This window comes from Barbus barbus (genome assembly GCF_936440315.1).
Source record: "Barbus barbus genome assembly, chromosome: 39".
Lineage (NCBI taxonomy): Eukaryota > Metazoa > Chordata > Actinopteri > Cypriniformes > Cyprinidae > Barbus > Barbus barbus.
This window is the reverse complement of record NC_136717.1, coordinates 455,667-473,083: the sequence shown is the minus strand read 5'-3', so window position 1 is coordinate 473,083 and position 17,417 is coordinate 455,667. Positions and strand designations below refer to the sequence as shown.

Here is a 17,417-nt window from a genome sequence, read left to right as displayed (position 1 = left end):
ACCAATAAGCATAGGTTTAGGTCTTTTGAACCACCATGTAGGATGTTTCTTTGGAAATATAAAACAAACAGAAAGTGAAAGTAAAGTGTGTCGTGCGAGCATGAAAACAAACACACAATAACACATTTGCATGAGAGCACTCTCTGAAAAAGCACAGAATGAGCACAAAAACCAAAAGCAAGGATGAAAAAGCAGTACATATCAGATAAAGCACTGGAGTTCATGTCTTCGTGTCGCGAGGCGATGTCCCAGTAAAATCAATTCCAACGCAAAGTGCAGCCAGCGGATCGATCCATTTATATTATGTAAATAATTCTTATATAGTTCATAACGATCATTTTCACTATTTTTTTTCTGTTGCACTCTATATATTGTTCACTCATTTTGTGTGTAGTTTGTATTTTTGATGCAGAAGAATTTGTGCAATTGTTTTCACTATTAGCTGCACGGTTTGTGTTTATTGTTCATACTCAGATTGAAAATATAATAACAAAACACATTTTTTCAGAGAAATATATAACATTGATTCCATTTTCTTTACACCCTAAACTTTTCTGGACACATCTAAATATCATCACCAAATCTTTTTTGGACACATCAATATTGTTAGTACACTAAATAGACCTGTTTTTCACAGATAAGCGCCTATAACAACATTGCAATAAATGGCTATAACTTGCTTTGGGGATGTTATATGTGGACAAAATTTTATTTGGAAGCGTAAAACACCCAGATACAACTTTCTAAAGACGACAAATCCAGTACTGTGTTTCAGCTTGAATGCACAGTAAAAAAAAAAACCACCCAATTGTTGCTTGCGTTTTGCTAAAAATTTGGGAAATTCATTCATTCTTAGAGAAAACAAAAGTATAATAGGGACTTTAAATGAGCTAGACTGAAACTTCCAAGTTCTCTTGTTTATAATGATATATGGCACTTGATGCTGACTGCTAGAATAGGTCTGAAAAAACATTTTCTTGTTCAAACACCTTCTATCCTGCATCAGTCCAGCCGTTTCCCGAGGCTTGTCAGTGGAGTTTGACATTATTAGCACTGTGTTTGAATGATGGGTTCTGAATACAGTCACTGAACAATCAACACCAGCGGCATTAACCTCATTAAAGCTGATCAGATGCTGATGCTATGAGTGTGAGCTCCTGTGAGTCCCAGCCCTCACCTGTGATCGCTCTTCTTCTGCTGCTGCTGTGTGTGTCTGGATGAGCGTCTGCTGGACGGAGGAGGATCCTCAGACTCCACACCACTGGACAGAACGATCCTGCAGATCACACAGATCCAAACAATGACGTGAGGAGATGACGGCAGTGTGGAAGCGTTTAAAACGGTCCGAGAGCGACTCTAAAATCATTCCAATCACTGCTGTCGAGAGACTGCTTAGAGCTGCACCTCGTGTCTCTGATGAGAAGAGGAAGGGGTGGATGTTGCTGGTTACTGTATGATGATTCAAATCGCCAAATGGCCTTAAACGATTGGTCAATAAACCACAGAATGTTATGTTTTTTAATACACGGGTCAATATCACTGTAGGGTGCCTTTTGGTGTCCTGTACATAACTCATATGCCATGATAACGTAACATAAAAATGACTATGAAAGGGTGTGTTATATTAGTTCTATATTCATAACAAAAGCATTACTTGGCTCTTTAGATACATTTTCTAGATTATTTTTGTTTTAGTTTCGTGTAAGAGGATGTGTGTTATTTTGCTTTATCCCATGCACTGCTCATTAAATTTGAGAGTAGAATACAGTCAAATCATACAATTCAAATGTTTTTGTTCTCTATTAATGTTTTGTTAAACTCGATTTGAGTGTATTGATCATTTGGTAATAAACAGAATATTTGTTATTGTCCATGTCCCTGGAATGGTTGTCCACCCTGTTGTGTTGGGAAATCCCTTCACGTTGACATCAGGACAGCAGATTCTGTCTGAATAAATGAGGTGAATAAATTGGTGACTTTTCAATTGACAAATTTTCTTGGTATGAGTTTGCTTACTTGTTTTTCCCAAGTTTAACATGTCCACCCTGTTGGCATAAAATATGCCAGAAGTGTTTAAAATTCAAAATATGTAAGTTTAAATGCACCAAATTATCTTCAACAACCAGACTAAACATTTAGTCTCGGTCAGTTTGTTGTAAGCTAATATGCCACCTTGTCGGGCTCTTAGACTCGATAGAGAGGACAGACGCATGACAGGGTGGACTGAATGAAAATGACTGGGGAGGGGTCGGTATATCGATGTGATTGAGGATGTAATTATATTAGTTATTATTATATGATTTGTGTGTTCTGCATTATGTATCACACCGTCATGTGCTGGTCCACCCTGTCCTCTTGATATTTTACAATAACATTTTAAATAATAATTCAATCATATCTGTATAATCCAGTGTGTTCAATAACTAGGTGTGGGGGCAATCACATGCAAACAAAAAACTGCATCCAAATACCACAGTTTTCTCTAAATAAGAAAAAATACATGTGAATTGAATGAGTTTCTTTAAAAACACATGGTTTACATAAAATCTTTTATGTATTTATGATTTGAAAGCAAACAAATAACCCTGTTTAGGAAAGGGACATCATACATTTCAGAAAATATCCTAATTTTGCAATGAAAACGTATTTAACAGTAATGTATCTTTGACTATTCAGGGTCACCCCTAGTTTTTAGGCACAGCACGTTCTTGATCCGTGCATGTGTTCAATGCATGTGCCTGAACAGGCGTTTTCATCATATTTACCGCTGAGCTAAGAATCACGAGCTATTTGAGGGTGGCCCAAATCAATCAGAACCTATGCATCAGAATCAGATCAGTAAACGGTTAAAGTGGCATCGGTGCAGCCCTAGTTTATACCCAAGGAAAAATGAATTCTAGTACATAAAGAAACAGCAATAGAAATGCTGCTGATGATGATTTTGGTCAGTCATGAGACCATCAGCCATGATATGAGTGTGATAGTGAATGATATAACATATATATAGACAGAACGCACCTGTTGTGTTTGTGTGTGTCTGAGCGTCTGCTGGGACGAGCGGGAGTGCAGATCTGAGCTGATGAACCCTCACTGAAACACACACACACTGCGGTCAGAGACTGGACACATAAAGACATGATCTGTCATGTGAGCTGCTGCTGAACCTGTTGTGGTTCTGTGGGGATGTGTGTCTGATGGGAGGAGGGCTGCTGGGACACGTCTGGACCTCAGGATCGTCTGAGTCTGGGCCGCTGGGAACGATGACCCTGAAACACGCACAGACTTTAGAGAAGATCTCACAACACAAGAGAGACCGGCACAATAACAGCAGCTGACCGGCTGTCAGTGTGTTTATGCTTCTGGAAGCGCTATCGTTTCTCTGAGTGGTTATGGTTATTAGGGGAGGGATGATAAATCAATTCGTGGATGGATTCGGAGGTCTTCCGAATGTGTGGCGATTCTCTCTGGAATGGATTCTGAGCTGTTTTTAACAGCGGAGGCGCTCGAGGCTAGTTTTAAACCACACACTCGTATGCTCATGAAGAAGAGCACTTGTGCACTCGGTTGATTAATGTAAATAAAGAAACCTTGTTACGTGTACAGCGTTAGGCTAACTTAGACTTGTCATGGCGCTTGCTTCCATCGCCCTCGTTTGTAAGTCTCTTTGGATAAAAGCATCTGATAAATGACTGAATGTAAATGTACTTGCACCTCGGCTTTTATGAGGTGAGATTAATGTAAACACTTGTAATTCACTTCAACCTTTTTGAACTTCATCAATGATTAATTATTAGGGGTGTCCCTGACTAAGGATTTCTGACTGGGGGGGGGGGGGGGGGGGGGTAAAATACATAACATTCCACAGTCATAATTACTGACGTTAACACACGGGGAAAATAGTTAACATTAAACGTCAGCGAGATTCAGAGTCAGAATCAGCTTTATTCGCGCAAACACACGAGGAATTTGTTGTGGTTTTTAAGCTCTGGGTGCATACACGCATTCATACATATCTGACCTGAGAACAGAAACATTTAAACAAGACTTTAAATTCACATTCTCATTATAACGTATATGACAGTAGTTATTAATGTTAGGGGTGGATGGATTTATTCACGCACGTTAAAATATTTAAAGCTTCTTTCTTTTCAGATTCTTATTTACAGCATTATCATAATAGGCTGTAAAGTTAAAGTTGTGACGTATTGTCAAGTATGGTGACCCATACTCGAAATTGGTGCTCTGCGTTTAACCCATCCAAGTGCACACACACAGCAGTGAGTAGTGAACAAATGCACACACACACACACACACACACACACACCGTGAACACACACTCGGAGCAGTGGGCAGCATTTATAGTTGGGGGTTCGGTGCCTTGCTCAAGGGCGCCTCAGTCGTGGTATTGAGGGTGGAGAGAGCGCTGGACATTCACTCCCCCCACCTACAATCCCTGCCGGCCGGGGGCTCGAACTCGCAACCTTTGGATTACGAGTCCGACTCTCTAACCATTAGGCCACGACTTCCCCCTGTATATTAACTTATTGGGAGAAAACCAGTAGTTCTGTGTGAAATCAGACACCTGAGCCCTCATATAGCCAAAATGATCATAACCCCCCGTGAATATTGGACTGTGAGATTGGTATCGAATCAGGCTCCTCCTATCCAAGCATCCAATCTAAGACTATTCAGGGTCACCCCTAGTTTATTTTATGTTCAAGTAGTGTGTGAAAGGAACGGGAAGCACACCGAGTCATCTGCTGTTCAAAACTGAGCTCAGAATCGACTCGAGAGAGAGAATCGCCATGCATTCAGAAAACCTCAGGATTGATCCACGCGTCGCTCTATCGCTGGTTATAGCTGGGCTGTTAGCGTGTGGAGGTCAGTGACCTGTGAGGCGAGCTGATCTGCGTCTCCTCCTGAGCGCCGCTGGTGTGGTTCTGAGCCGCCTCCTCCTCTTCATCACTGAGCTGGCTGTCGTCCTCCTGCACCAGGCGTGAGATGGTCATGCCGGCGTATGGCAGCTGGCTCTCTCGGTCCAGGGGCGTCTCGGACAGGGCCAGGTGCAGCTCAGGGCCGGCCGGCTCGGGGCTCTCCTGCTCCTCCAGCTCCTGCTGCAGCTGTGTGAAGGAGACGCTGACGCCGTAGCGCTCGCTCAGCACGCCGTACACCTGCTGTAGACTGCGCAGACTCAGACGCGCTGCGGGACGCAGAGACACCACGCTAACACACACACACACACACACACCTCACAGTTATACACTAGCACAGGATCTGTTCATCAGTGCTGGGGGTAATGCATTACAAGCAACGCCAGTCACGTAATCAGATTACTTCTGTCAAGTAACTAGTGAAGTAACGCAAGAACATATCAGTTACTTCTTCAGATAAGCAAGGGCAGTTTCCCATGTCTTGACTGACAGCTCTCCCTTCACTGTGCTGAGAGAAACCAGGAGAGAGAGCAGAGACAGACACTTCTGAGGCTTCTTCTTCACTCTTGGTGTGAAAGGGCCTTTACTACGGCCAAAAATACAACTTCTAAGTTTTCTGTTATTACAAATAAAAATAAACAAGCCCAGCCCAGGTGACAAAATGTCACACAAAAGTAACGTAATTAATTACTTTCTGAAAAGTAAAGTAATGCAATTAGTTACTTTTTATGGAGTAACACAATCTTGTAATGCATTACTTTTAAAAGTAACTTTCCCCAACACTGGTATTCATATTTACATATTAAGCTTTTTTATATTCACATTTTTATTTTTAATTTTGTCAAAGGTTAGTAATTTTGTGTCCTTGAGTCTTTTTCTTTTTTTCCCTTTAAATAACTCCATTAAGCTTTATTTTTATTTCAGGTTTCAGTAATTTTTGTATTTTCACTTATTATATTTTCAGAGTTACCAAGATAGCATTTCTAATGTTCATTTAGGTTTTTTAACTTTACGTTTGTTAGTTTTTTCATCTAATATTTATATTTTATTTGACAGATGTAATGCACAGGAATGAACAGGGTTTTGCTTTCAAAGCTTCAGTAATTGAGCTTTTCTCAAATTATTAGTTATTGCTTGTATTCATATTTTGAGTTATCTTTTTATATTTCAAGTTATTTTAATTAGTTTGAGTTTGTCATTTATGTGCTTTTCTTTTCTATTCATTTTATCAAAATTTCAAGTTTTCAACTTTTTTGAGTTAGTTGCCACGCAGCATTTTTAATGTTTCCTTTAAGCTTTTAAGTGGTAGAATTTATTAATATTTTCAATGGGCTTTTCTGTTTATGTCATATGCAATATAAATGATTGTATATATATATATATATATATATATATATATATATATATATATATATATATATATATATATATATTATATGAATAAAAATAATTGTAACATTTAATATTATTATTTAATATCTGTATACTATTTTCAGATGCTAAGCAACATTTATAACGATCGTTTAAGTTTTAAAGGGGTGGTTGATTGTTTTTTTCTAGGCTTGATTGTGTTTATGGGGTGCAATCAAACATGTATTCATGCTTATTTTTTTTAAAAACGCATTATTTTTCACATAATTCACCTTTATTCCACACCTCTCTGCCCCTCTCTGATAAACGCCCCGATTATTTCCTGGTTTTATGAAGCCCCTCCCTCAGAAATGCGTAATGGGCTCTGATTGGTTAGCTGGTCCAGTGTGTTGTGATTGGCTAAACTGCCTCTGAACATCCCGCCCCTTACCTCAGCAGCATGTGCTCAGGTTGTATTGTAAACAATGGCATCATCTATATTGCTTATCAATTTGAGCCCGAATGAGACGGAGAGGATATTAGTGAAGAGGATCGCGCAGAACCTGTGCAAGCATGGCTTTTAATGGTATGGGTTTTTTGTTTGTTGTTGGTTCATACTTTTAGATACGCTGTTATTTGAAAGTGCTACTGCTTCTGTTAGATTTTAATATACGGCTTTATCCTAATTAAAGCCTTAATACAGCACGGCAACTGCACACGCGTCCATGTATAACGCTTCTCATTGATGTGTGAAAAAGAGAAAGTGTATAATTGGAATCTGACGATCTGAATGAGAGAGAGATGCAGAGCAGGGCGACACGAGTGACAGTATTATGAAGCACTGCTTTAAACATATGATTTTGAAACTTGTAAATCCATTAAAATCGCTAGAAGACGAAATCGCGATTCATATGTGAATAGATTCTTTCTCTTCTCTAAAGCAGCGCAGCATGGCCCCGCCCCCTTCGTTACGTGTTCCCGGGGGCGGGGTTTATCTGGGTCCGTGACGTATCGGACCCGGGAAGTAACTCGTTGTCGTCCCTTACCAGTCGTTTTTGTAGGCATTAAACTGCCAGAATTATAAGAGACGATATCTCCGTTTCCACTGAACTTTCAGCATTGTAACTTTGCAGATATTGTTTATGCTTTAACAGCAACATTACACACAAACTAACGTTAAAAAAGTGAAATCGCAATCAACCACCCCTTAAAATATTATTTTACTATTTTTTATGTACTATTATAGTATGCATTAACATTTCAAATAAGTTTTTATTTTCATATGTTCAGTTTTCATTCCATATTTTTGTATATTATAATAAAATATTCACATATTACATTTTAGCACTTTTCTTTAAAGTTTTTTTTTTATAATTCTCTTCAGCTTTCTTATAGTACCCTGTTTGTTACTCAGTTTTAGTAATTGTAGCATGTCAACTTGAACATTTGATTTTGAATGATTTTCTCATACAGTATTAATCTCTATCTCTGCAGCAGCTGTATTTGAATGAGTGGTAGTGTGTTCAGTAACAGCACTAGTTCTGCGTGTGTTTACCCATGATCCTCTGCGGCAGTGCTGGTCTTCTGCCTGTCCTGTGAGGATGAGGTGACGGGCTCAGACCTGACGCCGGGGTGTCCGGAGCGCTTCAGCATCTGCACGCACACACACACACACACGCGCGCGCACGCACACACACACACACACACACACGCGCACGCACACACACACACACACACACACACACACACAGGTGAGGAGAGGCAGGAGCGCCTGAGGCGAGCGGGGCGAGTGAAGCGGTGATGTACCTGCAGGAGGAAGGGCTCGGGGACGCAGTAGAGCCGCTCGATGAAGTCCAGCATGTCCTGCTTGAAGTCTGCGTACGAGCTGAGCTGCAGCACGGAGTGAGAGGAGCACCGGCGCCGGATCAGGCTCAGCAGCAGCTTCCTCTGCACACAGAAAGAGAGAGAGACACACGTCACAGACCGGAGACACAGCAGCACACAGGAGCTCCGTCAGCTCCTCACCTTCCCGGCCAAGTCTGTGGCGTCGCTGAAGTGTGTGAGCAGCACCTCCTCGGCCCTGGCGAACTCCCCGGCGCGGATGCACACCATGATCAGCTGCACAGAGACAGACAGAGAGAGACACTGACACCACAGCAACACATTCTGACAACAGTTTTTCCACTACATTTTATGAGTGGTCACAATGGCTGCTATTTCTGTTGCATATGAGAAACACCAAATGGCAAACGAACGTTATTATTACATTATTATTGTACAACCTTCTGAGAGCGCAATTCAAGCACTTTTTAAAAGAACTCACACGGCTGTTTTCAGCTCTTCAGAGCTCTTAAAAGATCAAAATTAAAATGTTATTTTAATGGGATGACCAAAATATTTTTTGTGGTAAACAAACACTCATGTAAAATTAAAAAAACTACATCAAATCAGCATTATAACCAGCAGAGGAGCACTTATTGTCTTGTTAGTCGTTCATCTCCATGTTTTGCTTTATATTTTGAAATGATCAAATATCAGATTTTGTTAAAGTTTTGCACTTTTTTGTGAATGAAGTAAGAAAAGTTGTAAAAACTTTTCTTCAGTTTGCGACTGAACCACACACTAAGAGCGATGTGTTTATAGTCACTGAAGTCGTGGGTCAGCTCTGTGGGATACTGTAGAAGAGCAATGCAGCTGGTTTAATAAAAGAGGAGCTTTGATGCACAGGTTTAGTGTGGAGGCTGGGTGTCTGACCGTCTGGATGATGGCCTGCTGGACGCGCTCCTGCTCCTGCTGGGGGACGCTCATGTCCCGGCAGATGCTCTCCAGCACGCTCAGGGCCGACTCCAGAGGGGTCTTGGGCTCCTCAAACGTCAGATCTGCAGCACGCACACACACACACACACACGCACACACGCACACACACACGCACACACGCACACACACACACACACACGCGCACACACACGCGCACACACACACGCGCACACACACGCGCACACACACACGCGCACACACACACACACACACACACACACACACCAGGTGCCTTCAACTCTCTGCGGTCAGAACTAGATGATTTAACTAATTCAACAATTCTTTTAAACTCTACATCTACAAAATGATGAATAAAAATTTGCATCATTGTGTTTTTGATTTTTTCTATATATTTTTATATTTTAATTGTAAAATATAAAAATATATATATTTTATGGTAATTATACAATAATATAATATTTTGTATATGTAACCTATATAGTATTATTGTAATTTAAAGAAAATTATAATTTTATTCGATCCCATACCAAGCTTTTATTGTATTTTATGGTAATTATGCAATAATATAATATTTTGTATATGTAACTTATATAGTTTTATTGTACATTGCAAAGAAAAAAACCTCCAAAACTTTACCGTCAGTGCTGCCGTTTCTGTGTAAATAAAAGCTTAAAGTGCAGCATGAGCCACTGACAGAGAGCGGTTTAAATGCAGTCCAAACTCTAAACATCTCTTAGGAAAGTACTGCAGTGTAAATACACCTATGACATATTCATTTACAGTACTTTACAGTGCCACTGTTTTACAACACATAGCTGTTGCTGTTATTATTCTTCTAATATTCTGATTAGTTTGTCTTCCTATAGCCCCAGTGTGAGTGTAGAAATACAAAGAGGGTTGAGTCTCTTTAAAGTTCAGCTTCTGGTCAAGTCACTTGTTTCTGAGTTTTCTCAGTTAAGAACATGGCTTGGAGCTCTTAATTGTGAACTCTCAAAGTGCACTTGATAGAATAATTTAACTTTAAAAATGCACAAAATTGGAGTAGTCAAGTGCTGAAGTGTGTATTTGGACGAGACCGGAGCGGAGCGCACGTGACTTCCGGTCACTCACCGAGCTTGTCTCCGTTGTTGATCCGGGACAGGAACTGCATGCAGCGCAGCTTCACGATCATGTCGCTGTGTCCGTCGACGGGTCTGACCACCAGATCTGACACGACACAGGGACATTAGTGAGCAGCACACAGGTGTAGCGCTAATGCTAATGCTAGCGCGGATGTAAACAAACTGTGACTCACTCTCGATGATGCTGGTGAAGTGCGTGAAGGCCGTGTAGTCCGCGTCTCTGAAGGCCTGAAGCGCCTTGAACACATAATAGTCGAAGCTCCATCGGTTAATGATCTGCTCGTCACTCAGAAAGCGCTCTTTAATCGCGGACTCGCTCATTCTGACCAGAGTTTATCTCCACACGCGCTTCCCGCGCTCCTCACACTGCAGCAGGGGGCGGGGCCCAGCGGCAGGCGCAGCCTCTGATTGGACAGAGCGGTGTCGACGCGTTACATGAGGAATACACTACTGTTAATTATTAATAATAATAATAATAACAGTGCTGACATGAGTAGTGGAAACTGCACACACATATTTAGAGAATCGTTTGTGCAGTGGTTAGTTCATATATTTACTCATTTTGTTTGAAGTTTCAAATGTCATACACATAAATGTTGAGAAATAAACCATGTTTTAGTATTTCTATACCTAGCTTTGTTTTGTTTATTGGTCCTAAATAATAAGAAATTATTTGCAAAAAAGTTGCACATTCCCAGTATGAGTCTGTATTTCTTCTTTATGTTATTTTTGCATGCATTTTTGATTGTTTAGTTTTTTCAGCCCTGATATTAGGAGTTTTAGGACAAATATTAATAACAATATAAGTGTATTAACAGCACTTTTCTTGCAAAACGTGTTTCATGAAAGATGCAATCTATTAATGATATAAAAGTGACTTTATATACACCAGCGTTCAAATGTTTAGTGATTTTTCTTATAAAAATGAGTACTTTTATTCATCGAGGCTGTAGTAAATTGATCAAAAGTGGCAGTAAATGCATTTCTAATGTTACAGAAGATTTCTATTTCAAATAAATAAACTTTCTATTCATCTGCGAATCCTGAAAAATAAAATATATCACGGTTTCCGCAAAAATATTGTGCAGCACAACTGTGTTCAACATTGATAATAATAATAATGTTTGTTGATCAGTAAATCAGTATATTATAATGATTTCTGAAGATCATGTGACACTGAAGACTGGAGTAATGATGCTGAAAATACAGCTGCAGATCACAGAAATGCATTATATTTGAACAGATATGCACAGATGCTATTTGAGTGTATTCTGAACTCCATGCAGGCTTGTGAGCAGTAATGATGGACAGTGTCGGCTGTGATCGGATGGGTGGATGATGCAGATGTTTGAGAATCAGTGCCACGTCTGAAGAAGGGCGGAGCGAACGAGGACGCGACGCGACGCCCTTCACACTCCCCGCGTCTGCAGCAGCGCGTCGGATCGCTCCAAACTTCAGCGAAAGCCACTTTTCTTCCTTTAGGGACTCTGAACAGCGAGTTTGTGAAGAACTGAAGTCGGTTCTTCTAGAAGTCCCAGCTCTTAAAGGAATGAGAGTCTGTCCCACAGACACAACGCGATCGCAACGCGCCGCTCGCTGAGCATCGGAACGCATCTGGACGCAGGGAACAGCGATCATGGCCGTGAAGAACAGAAACAAGACCAGCTCGCAGCCCAATAATAGCGACAAGACGCCGGCGAGCCCGCAGCCCGAGGACGCGGCGAAGACCCGGAGCCCGAGAGCCGCGCGAGCGGAGAATAACGCGTCGGGCTCGCGTCTGAAGCTGCTGTCCGCGCTGTGTTACCTGGGCTTCGTGGCTGGGACCGTGCTCGTGTCCGTGTGCTTCTACCGGGAGCTGTCCGAGATCAAACACACGAGCTCCAGACACGAGCAGAGCGTCCAGAGGAGCGCGGACGCGCAGCAACAGGTCAGTGTGTGTGTGTGAGAGTGAGTGTGTGTGTGTGTGTGAGTGTGTGTGTGAGAGTGTGTTTCACTGGGAACACATTCCCATAGATGAGGACACAGTACTGCTGCTCCAGCATCACACTCTTCTGTGCTCAGAGCTGTCTGGAGAGCTTGAGCTTCATCTTTCATTCAGATGCAGTGAGAAGAAGGCAGCAGCACATGTGAGGAAAGTTTACAGTAAACTCTCTTGGGCTGAGCCCAGGACGATGTGGTCATTTCCTCCTTCAGTCAGAGACCCCTTGTCTAGATACACACACGCGCTGACCACTCCCATTACCTGATGGGACAGAGCTTTATTTTTTAAATAAACTTCTGTTGGGTAGTGTCTATAACATGAGAACAGGCAAGAGTCTCAGAATCAGACTGTATTGACCGCTGGAGGAGGTTCAGGAGCAGGAGTCCTGATAGTGTTCTGCTGAAGGTGATTCTCACACACCATCCCTGCTGGCGCTCGCAGCTGCAGATGACAGAGACCAGTCTTTTGTTCTTGCTCCAGGAGATCAGGTCCGTCAGGTTTCTGTCAGGCGTTGCTTCTAGTCCTAAAACAGACGCATGAAGAAAGTGCTTCTGTCAAACCTGAAGGATATTCACCCACGTGAAAGAGAAGTGTGCACTTGTAGTGTACTTCAAACCTTAAAAGTACACATCTTAAACAGTGTACTTGCAGATCATATTATATTACTCCGATTAAAGGCCACTTGAGAGACACTTTCATGATGATAACATAATAATATCTGTCATATACTGTGTGCATTAATGCATTGGGAATGCACTTCTAAACTTCATTACATTTGCTCACAGTAAAGCAACTAAAGTAGAAAAGTAAAGGAACAATTCAATTTGGTGTTGGTCAGTACATGAAACTACTTTTTTACTGTAAAAAAAATCCTGTTTTCAATGTGTCTAAAATGTAACGCATCACAAAGTAATTATATGGCAAATTAACAAAATGCAAGCAATATAATTAAACAATCATGTTTAAAGATGAAGATTAAAACAGATGTTGATCAATATGCTTTAAATTGCATGTTTATTACTAATGTGCACTTCAGATCCAATTTATGTTTAATATAAGGATGGGGATATATATATATATATACACACTGTATATAATACTAAATTAGGCCAAAACGCCTCTTCATAGTGTTGTAAAGTACACTGGCACTTTAAATTGAACAGAATTAATATGCATTTGCATTTAATTAATTCATTTGGATTTAAATTCAGTTAAAATATTTATTTATTGTCAGACTACTTGAAATACATTTTAGATATACAAAAAAAAAAAAAAAATCGCTTTTAAGTCCATCTAATTGATTTTGATATAAATTTAAACTATAATACATTTGAAATTACAAATAATATACAATTGTTTCTGACAACATTACATTTAATTCATATTAACGTGGATTCTTTTAAAGTATATTATTTGTGTAATAAGTACACTTTATACAAGTTTACTAAAGTGCATAATAAATAATTCTGTCATTATTGAACTTCAGCTCATTCCAAACCCGTATCTCTCGTCAGTGCAGTACTGAAGGAGATATTTAGAAGAATGTCTGTGCTGCTCTTTTCCATGCAATCAAGGTGAAATATGTCCAAAATGACTAAAATAATAGCATCAAAGCACCATGAAAGAAGTGCATATGAAGTACATAAGAAGTAACCCTAATCCTAATCTCTATCTTCCAAGTCTTCATGTGAGGAACAGGCCTAAATTGAACCCTTAGACATGGAATCATTAGTGAAGGTTAATAACTGCGAGTAGTGATTTTAGACAATCTATTCAAATACACACACTACCTCTGCACTGAATTATGCATTTGTTCTATTATATTACAAAAACTCACTCTGATAGACAGTTTAGAGCCCACCTTAGTTTCTGTTCCCTGGAAATCTTCAGAACGTCACTGAATAATGACTTACCATATATTTGACTAGGAGCTCAACGGCCCCTAGTATGCAAAACAGGAAGAAACACACCTTTCTGAGGTGACCTTCTGAAGACCTAAGGGTGTGTTCACACTTGTGCTTGGTTCGATTAAAACGAACTCTGGTGCGATTGCTCTGTTAGTGCGGATTGAGTAAGTGTGAACGCTGCCATCCGAACCCTGGTGTGCTCCAAACAAGCGGATCGAGACCGCTAAACAGGGTTTCACAAAAAAATCCACCCAAATGCTTCTTAAAACTAGTCTAAAACTAGCCAATCATGTTCAGGGGGTAAATTATTATTTACCAGAATTATGACCAATGCTGATCTAGACTAGAGTGACATAAAAGTCACATGAATTCTGATATGAATGTTCACGGTTGCATCGCAAAACATCTGACCTGTGACTGATTTAGAACCACATACGGAAGTGGCACAAATCTGAATCAGATTCCATGCGGTTTGTGCTGTTCACACTGTCACAAGAAAAACAGATCTGGGGCCAGCTGCATAAACTTAGCCAGCATGTTCAGACTGTGTCTTAAGAACTAGTTTGGCCAACTAGCAGTTGCTAAGGGGTAATCAGTCTTACTTTACCTATACACATAAGATCAATCTACCTTTTTATAACTGAATTAAAAAAGTTATGACCAGTCTTGAAGGAAAAAAAATTGATGACATTTTTAAGATTAGTCTAAACTGGTCCCTGAGTCACATGTGAGCAAAAACATTGGATTTGTGCCACATTTGCCTGCAGTGTGAACGTAGTCTAAGTGTCTCTGTCCATCTGTGTCTCCAGATCAGGTCTATGCAGGCGTCTCTGGAGGCTCTGGAGAGCGCGGTGCACAGCGTCAGGAGTGATCTGGAGCACACCGGCCGAGCCGCTCAGAAAGGAGAGGACAACACCCGGCGGCTGGAGGACTCGCTCCAGAAACTCCAGAGCAAGGTCTCCCAGGAGCTGACGCAGGCCGTCCGGGAGGTGAAGGAGGCGCGGGAGCAGGACGGCTCATCCCTGGAGGAGCGCCTGTCCAAGCTGAGCCGCTCCACGGCCGAGTCCTCCGTCCAGCAGAGCCTGTTCCAGAGCGAGCTGCAGGAGCTCAGGGCTCATCTGGAGCAGCAGGATGCTCCGGCGCTCCTCAGGCAGGAGCTGGCGTCCCTCAGCAGCGCCGTGACCACGCTCCGCACCGCCAGCGAGGTGTCCGAGGGGAACACGGCCGTGCTGCGGGAGCAGATCGCAGCGGTGAGCACTGAGCTGCAGACCAGGAACAGGGAGGTGGCGTCCGTGTCCGAGGACGTGGAGGCCGTGAGGACGCTGCTGCAGAGCACCGCAGGGAGCCTGAGGGACGAGGTGTCCACGGCTCGAGCCGACGCTCAGAGCGCCTCGGACCAGATCCAGAGCCTCAGAGACCGGCTGGAGGAGTCCAGCACCGCCCTCCACAGCCTGGAGACGCACACCAGAGACCAGCTGCTCCAGCTGGAGAAACACAGAGAAGACGTGGAGATCCGGCTGAAGAGTGTGGAGGAGAGCCAGGAGGGCATGGAGTCCTCGCTGACGGAGGAGACCAACAGAGTGAACGCTCTTGCAGCCAAGTACGAATCCCACCAGCGCTCGCTGGACGACTACAAGACGACCACAGAGAAAGAGAGCCAGGCGCTGAGAGACGGACTGGACGGGTTGAGGAGCAGTCTGGAGGAGCTGCAGACACAAGTATCTGAACAGGATGCTGTTCAAGAAGAAGAACCAGTCGATGCAATTAAAAATATTAGTTAGTGAGCCTGAGATGAGCTGCTGGAGGCAGAAGCTGTTGTTCAGGATGATGGGTGCTGTGGGTGGTGGGAACGTGAAAGCTCTCTATCAGAGCGATGAATGCTGAAAGAAGAAACTGCTTTCTTCAGTCGACACATAACTGCACTGTAGTTCCTAGCTGCTCAGATGTTTTCAAGGGCTATCGGTCATTCTCTCTCTGAACTCATCACGATTGTAGCCGTTTTCCAATAAAATTATTAAAACTCTTCCACACTAGTGTGTTACTGTTTTTACCTCGTCAAATCATCTACAAAACACCTAGAAAGACATGAAATGGGAATGGCAGTTTAACATTTCTATATCTTATAAATGCCTTTTTCATATCATTATGTTTGTTTTATTAATGCAGTGGTTCTCCACCAGGCCCACCTCAAGAGGACTTAAAACAACTTAAAATAAGACAAAACAAGCATTCATCAACAGAAAAATCAACTAGAACAAATGAAATCAAGACATTTTATGATTTTAATACACCCTTGTCACTGAAAAGAGTCTTGAAAAACCTGGATACATGACCAAACTTGATTGCAAAAGTATGATTTGTTGACTTGGAAAAGCAGTGTAAATGAATCAGATCATGCTCAGTTGAGCTACTGGTCATCATCATAACCTAAACACAATCACTGAATGCATCAACACTGTAGTGGTTTTCCAATAAAACGTTTAAACCATTGTGTCAAATGACCAATAAAATACCTCAAATAAAATTAAATGAATATTAATATAACATGAGAACATTTCACAAATTTGGAACATGTCTACATTTTAAAGAGATCATAAAATGTAAAATCAAAATTTCCTTAAAAACACAAGTTAAACACAAATTACAATAAAAACATACTGTTTCATACCTCAAAGTGAACTACTGAGTTTTTATATGACATGAGAGCATGTCTCACTTTAAATGTATTTTAATTACATTTATAAATACATTTTCTATATAATTGTTTATCAGCCATTATCCAAAAGCGTCTCAAGATGACTTAAAATAATTTAAAACATTAAAGCATTAAAATCAACGGAAACAACTAAAATCAAAACATTCTTTTAATTCACCCCATTTTTCTACAACGTCACATACAGCAGATTCTCTCAGGAGCAGATGACAACCAAGGATGATGCAAACAACATCAGAAACAGCCCTGAAATCACCCAATCACTGTCAGTTTCATGACCGTCAGTGACTGCTTGCTATAGAAATTCACACGGTAAAATAAACCTGTCCATCATGGCAGTGAACTGTTTTGTCACTGACTATTTGTGCATACTGTAGAAATGATTGAGAACTACTGTAATACATGAATACTGCCTAACTGTCTGTAACTTGCCTTATAAAACTGATATGTGTCAGCAGACTCCAAACACAGCAGCCACAGAAATGATAGAAGTCAACATTTGGATCAAATCCTTTCATCAAAGTCCTAAAACCAAAATGTGCTCTTGTTTTAAGGCAACTTTGATTAACTTTTTTAATCCACTTCAAATGCTGACTACTGTATTTGGAAATGATTAAGACTGTCTTTACATTAAAA

At 41.2% G+C, this 17,417-nt stretch overlaps 2 protein-coding genes across 5 annotated transcripts in view; one reads left to right on the top strand and one right to left on the bottom strand.

Moving 5' to 3' along the window:
- The window catches only part of LOC306858583 (uncharacterized protein), a 41,146-nt gene that overhangs the window by 15,179 nt on the left and 8,550 nt on the right, over positions 1 to 17,417 (bottom strand). For all 4 annotated transcript variants that reach the window (XM_079399173.1, XM_079399175.1, XM_079399174.1 and 1 more), the window contains exons 2-11: positions 10,354 to 10,584; positions 10,170 to 10,265; positions 9,036 to 9,160; positions 8,307 to 8,399; positions 8,088 to 8,228; positions 7,837 to 7,934; positions 4,891 to 5,223; positions 3,165 to 3,266; positions 3,019 to 3,090; positions 1,178 to 1,276 (exon numbers count right to left, since the gene is read on the bottom strand). In XM_079399173.1, coding sequence (XP_079255299.1) covers positions 1,178 to 1,276; positions 3,019 to 3,090; positions 3,165 to 3,266; positions 4,891 to 5,223; positions 7,837 to 7,934; positions 8,088 to 8,228; positions 8,307 to 8,399; positions 9,036 to 9,160; positions 10,170 to 10,265; positions 10,354 to 10,501 — 1,307 coding nt within the window. In that variant the 5' untranslated portion in view covers positions 10,502 to 10,584. The remainder of the gene's footprint in view (positions 1 to 1,177; positions 1,277 to 3,018; positions 3,091 to 3,164; positions 3,267 to 4,890; positions 5,224 to 7,836; positions 7,935 to 8,087; positions 8,229 to 8,306; positions 8,400 to 9,035; positions 9,161 to 10,169; positions 10,266 to 10,353; positions 10,585 to 17,417) is intronic.
- On the top strand, positions 11,560 to 16,100 carry LOC306858591 (cytoskeleton-associated protein 4-like). Its single transcript, XM_079399186.1, has 2 exons — positions 11,560 to 12,107; positions 14,878 to 16,100. Exons 1-2 carry the CDS (start codon positions 11,817 to 11,819, stop codon positions 15,847 to 15,849), a joined length of 1,263 nt encoding a protein of 420 aa, XP_079255312.1. The 5' UTR covers positions 11,560 to 11,816; the 3' UTR covers positions 15,850 to 16,100.

What these genes read in the sequence shown, in the direction of transcription:
- LOC306858591 (XM_079399186.1), top strand. Translation starts at nt 11,817, where the DNA reads ATGGCCGTGAAGAACAGAAACAAGACCAGCTCGCAGCCCAATAATAGC. An exon ending in GCGCGGACGCGCAGCAACAG is followed by an intron (nt 12,108 to 14,877) that starts GTCAGTGTGTGT and finishes CTGTGTCTCCAG; the next exon opens with ATCAGGTCTATGCAGGCGTC.